The sequence below is a fragment of the Leptonychotes weddellii genome, unplaced genomic scaffold, assembly GCF_054177405.1.
Source record: "Leptonychotes weddellii isolate Sample4059 unplaced genomic scaffold, ASM5417740v2 HiC_scaffold_17059, whole genome shotgun sequence".
Classification (NCBI taxonomy): domain Eukaryota; kingdom Metazoa; phylum Chordata; class Mammalia; order Carnivora; family Phocidae; genus Leptonychotes; species Leptonychotes weddellii.
Window position 1 is genome coordinate 1 of NW_027753890.1, and position 4,299 is coordinate 4,299.

Consider the following 4,299-nt stretch of genomic DNA (forward strand, 5'->3'; position numbering starts at 1 on the left):
GTGCCTGGGTGGCTCAGTCGTTAAGCGTCTGCCTTCGGCTCAGGTCATGATCCCAGGGTCCTGGGATCGAGTCCCACATCGGGCTCCCTCCTCGAGGGGAAGCCTGCTTCTCCCTCTCCCACTCCCGCTGCTTGTGTTCCTGCTCTCGCTATCTCTGTCTCTGTCAAATAAATAAATAAAATCTTAAAAAAAAAAAAAGGAAAGAAAAAAATATACATAACTATGTACAAAAATTAACTCAAAATGGATCTAACACTTAAGAGTTGAATTTGTAATACCCTTAGAGGAAACACAGGAGAAAAGCTTCAAGATACTGGATTTGGTGATTATTTCTTGAATGACACCAAAAGCCCAGTTAACAAACAGGAAAATAGGCAAATTGTACTTGATGAAAATGAAAACTTTTTTTTAAAGATTTTATTTTTAAGTCATTGCTACACCCAACGTGGGGCCTGAACTCATGACCTGAGATCAAGAGTCACATGCTCTTCCCACTAAGGCAGCCAGGCACCACAAAACTTAAAAACTTTTGTTTATCAGAGCACACTACCAATAGAGTAGAAAGGCAACCAATAGAAATGAAGAAAAATCTGCAAATCATGTATCTGATAAGGGATTACTACCCTGAATATCTAGAGAACTCCCAAAATTCAACAAAGAAACAAAACAACCACAACAAAAAAGCAAGCTGTTTCAAAAATGGGCAAAACACTTGAACAGACATTTCTCCAAAGAAGACACACAAATGGCCAATGAGCACATGAAAAGATGCTCGACATCACTGCTCATCAGGGAAAGCAGATCAAAACCTCACTGAGATGCCACTTCACACCTGTCAGGACAGCTGCCATTGAAACGGAAAAAGAAAAAAGCCAGAAACAACAAGTGTTGGCGTGGACAGGGAGACATCGGACCCCTAGAGAGCCATAGAGGGGATCATAAAACAGAACAGCTGCGTGGAAAACAGTATGGTGGTCCTCAAAAAACTAAAATTAGAATTATGATCTGATCCAGCAGTTCCACCTCTGGGAACACATCCAAAAGCAGGTTCTGGAAGAGACAGATGTGCACCCATGTTCACGGCACCCTCATTCCCAGCGGCTCAGACCCAGAAGGATCCCGTGTCCGTAGCAGACAAATGATGGATAAACAAAATGTGGGGTATGTGTATGAAAATCCTCAGCCTGGAAGAGGAAGGACACCCTGACACCTACTCCAGCGTGGATGAACCCGGAGGACGCGGCGCTGAGTGGAATGAGCCACACACACAGGACACACGGTAGGGTTCCCGTTCTGGGAGGTGCTGAGAGACGTCCAATCCACAGAGACGGAGAGGAGACGGTGGGCACCAGCGCGGGGGGACCACAGGGGGGTTGGTGGGGGTCCACAGGCAGGTGGGATCATCCTCGATGCTGTCCTCCTCAGATCCTACACGTGCTCCAGCCCCTCACACCTCTCTTCCACCCACGAGGCTCTCCAACTCCTCCAGCCACAGAGGTCTTGCCTTCCACAGAGCCCCATGGGGCCTGGGCATTCATGAACTGATTCAGCTTCCCTCCCCAGGTCAGCACCGTGAACAGCCCTGTACCGCCCGCCAAGCCCCTGGCCCCTGCCCTGCACCAGCCGTGTGTGCTGACCCTCCTGAACGCCAGGGGAGTGAGGCCACTAACTAGAGGTCACCAGGCGCGGCTCACCTTGGGCAGGGCCAGCTCCTGATCCAGTCCCACGCTGATGTGGCACATGAAATAGAGCCCCACTCCAAACAGGCCCATGAACAGCAGCGGCTGAGGAGGGAGGGGGATATTCTGGAGCTGGGCACACTTGAATCCCAGCTGCCCCTGTGCTTGAGTCCCAGGGCCCGGGCAAGCTGTCGACCCCTTTGCAGGCAGGCAGGACCAGGTGCCAGGCTGAGCAGACCCTCCCACTCCCGCTGCCCCAGGGGTGGGAGGACCCCCAAGCCGTGCCTCCCGCCCCACTCACCACGACCACGCGCGTGACCCGGTGCAGCAGGAGTGGGACATAGAACTTGCAGAAGAATCGGAGCAGGAGCCCCTCGCTTTGGTCAGGTGGGGGCAGCTTCGGGGCGCCAATGCAGGGGCAGACATCCAACCGGGAGGCCTAGAGGGAAGCAGTCCCTCTGGGTGGCCCCAAAGCAGCCCCGGGCACTGCCTCCCCCCACCGCCCCCCGCGGAAGTGCCTCGCAAGGGGACGTGCCAGAGTGCTGTGTTGTTTGTTTTTCTATCTTGATGAAACACCTCTAAACTTTGTACTGTCACAGAAACGCTAGCTCCCCGTCAACATCTCACTTCCACTTTTTTCTCAACCTTTTGTACTTTGCAGGTTTGATCATATTCCCCTAAATCACCTTTTCTCTGGGGCCCTGGGGGCTTCGTGGCCCACACATCCCAGCACGCTGTCCCTGCATCCAGCCCCACTCTCTGAGCCCTGCCCCCCATCCCCGCAGAGATGAGGCCGGGCAGGGCCCTGGGTCCTGCACCACCCCTACCTCCTGCCTCCTGCTGTCCAGAGAAAACAGGGCCACGAAGGCGGACACCTGGAGCAGGAAGTCAAGGACGATCGCAAAGCCGGAGGTCAGGGCAAAAGTTCTCACAGCTGGCATGGGGGTCAAGGCCCCTGGGGGTGCAGGGGTGAGTCTTAGGGCGAGGCGTCTGCTCAGAGCAGTGGAGGGAAGGGGGCTGCCCCCACCCAGTGCCCCCAGCCCTCCTGTGGCCTGGCGGGGAAGGGCTGCCCAGGCTCACCGAGAAAGAAGCAGATGGCCTCAGACAGGCTGCAGAGCAGCATGCTGGGGGCCACTCTGCCCAGCGCGCGGCCGATGTGCTCCTCTCGCCGCTCTCCGGGCCTCCGAGGCAGCCTCTGAGTGGGGACATCAGGGACAGGGTCCAGAGCCAGCCATGGGCAGGGAGCTGGCCCATGCCCGTGCTCACCCCCGTCAGGAGCAGACCCCGCGAACGCTCTGCTCTCCGCCTCGTCCACTTCGCGGGGTCTGGCCCAGAGACATGCTTGGCGCGTTTGGGGATGTCCATAGCCTGCTTACTCCAACATATCCCCGGGTCCCTCAATGTCCACCGACAGGAGAGCCTAAATCAACTTGGGCTGTGCGTCCGTGGCATGCCCCGGAGGAGGCTGTGACCCTCACAGAGGGCATGACGGCCCCAGGGAGAGGGAGTGCAGGGGACACACGCGCTATGAAGATGACCCGGAACCCTCCAATCTCTACAGGAACCCGGGACGTGCATGCACGAGCAGAGCTGGCCAGAAGCCCGGGGGTGCAGGGCTGCCCCAGCGAGAGGGGGAGACCCCCCCGCCCTCTTACCTGGTACTCCAGAACAAAGATGAAGATGTTGTCGGCCCCCACGGCAAGCACCAGGAAAGGCACCACCTGAAGGATCACCAGGGAGGAGGGCACGCCCAGGTAGGAGAAGAAGCCCATGGCCGCCGTGACTGCTCCCAGGACCACCGCCACCCCGCCCAGGCCCAGCGTGACCTTGGAGTCCACCTGCAATGGGACCAGGCTCAGCCTCCGGGCTGCACCCCACGGGAGCCTGCGCCTCTCCCGCAGCTCGCCTTGTGGCGTGTTCTAAAGCTCAGCTCTGCGTCTGCTCCAGGGCGGCCTGTCCGAGGGCAGGACACCCCCAAGAAGCGTTACCCCTTGGGGAGCCCCTGCGGGGAAGGTGCCGCATGTCCGGACAAGCCACCCCGCCGTGCCCCCGCCCCCCGAATTCTCACCAGCACTCGGCGCCAGCTGGAGTAACTGCCCAGGGCCAGGGAGATGTACAGGAAGATGACGATGTAGCTGACCCCAAAGATGGGCAGGTCCTGGGCCGTGGTGCGGTTGATCTCGTCCTCCAGGGAGCGCTGCGGATGCACAGCCCAACAGCACTGACCCAGGGGCTCCCCGAGCCCCAGCGGGGCTGCGGGAGGGGGAGGAACCCACCCGAGGCCCCCCCACCGGAGCCCTCCCCCCCACAGAGCCAGGGACCCTGAAACCTACCTCCGCCATGAATGCGACCTGGAACCTGCCAGCTGAACGCTGCTGGAAGGCTTTCACGTGCTCCAAGAAGGCCGCCTCCCAGAGCTTGGCCTGCGCCAGCCGGGGGTCCCCAGGGGCATAGTTGTTGAGGGAGAAGGTCATGATCAGGGCCTCTGCCTCAGAGTAGTCCTTCCCTGGGATGAGAAATGCTCAGCCACCCTCCTTCCTCACCCCTGCTCCCCTCCCCGACTCCAGCCCCATCCCTGCCTCCCCCCCAACTCCAGCCCCATCCCTGCTCCCCTCCCCCA

At 58.7% G+C, this 4,299-nt stretch overlaps 1 protein-coding gene across 1 annotated transcript; it reads right to left on the reverse strand.

The window, feature by feature from the left end:
- Window positions 1-111: 111 nt before the first annotated feature.
- Window positions 112-4,181, reverse strand: LOC102726899 (NPC1-like intracellular cholesterol transporter 1). The gene is made up of 7 exons (XM_081810032.1): window positions 4,013-4,181; window positions 3,748-3,876; window positions 3,335-3,517; window positions 2,760-2,874; window positions 2,507-2,634; window positions 1,981-2,118; window positions 112-1,784 (listed from the first exon to the last, which is right to left on the reverse strand). Exons 1-7 carry the CDS (start codon window positions 4,151-4,153, stop codon window positions 1,677-1,679), a joined length of 942 nt encoding a protein of 313 aa, XP_081666158.1. The 5' UTR covers window positions 4,154-4,181; the 3' UTR covers window positions 112-1,676.
- Between the last annotated feature and the right edge of the window lie 118 nt (window positions 4,182-4,299).

Excerpts from the sequence above, each read along its gene's own strand:
- LOC102726899 (XM_081810032.1), bottom strand. The coding sequence starts at position 4,153 with ATGACCTTCTCCCTCAACAACTATGCCCCTGGGGACCCCCGGCTGGCG. Across the intron at positions 2,635-2,759 it reads GGCCATCTGCTTCTTTCTCG|GGGCCTTGACCCCCATGCCA; the intron begins GTGAGCCTGGGC and ends CTGCACCCCCAG. Across the intron at positions 1,785-1,980 it reads GGGTCACGCGCGTGGTCGTG|CCGCTGCTGTTCATGGGCCT; the intron begins GTGAGTGGGGCG and ends CTCCCTCCTCAG.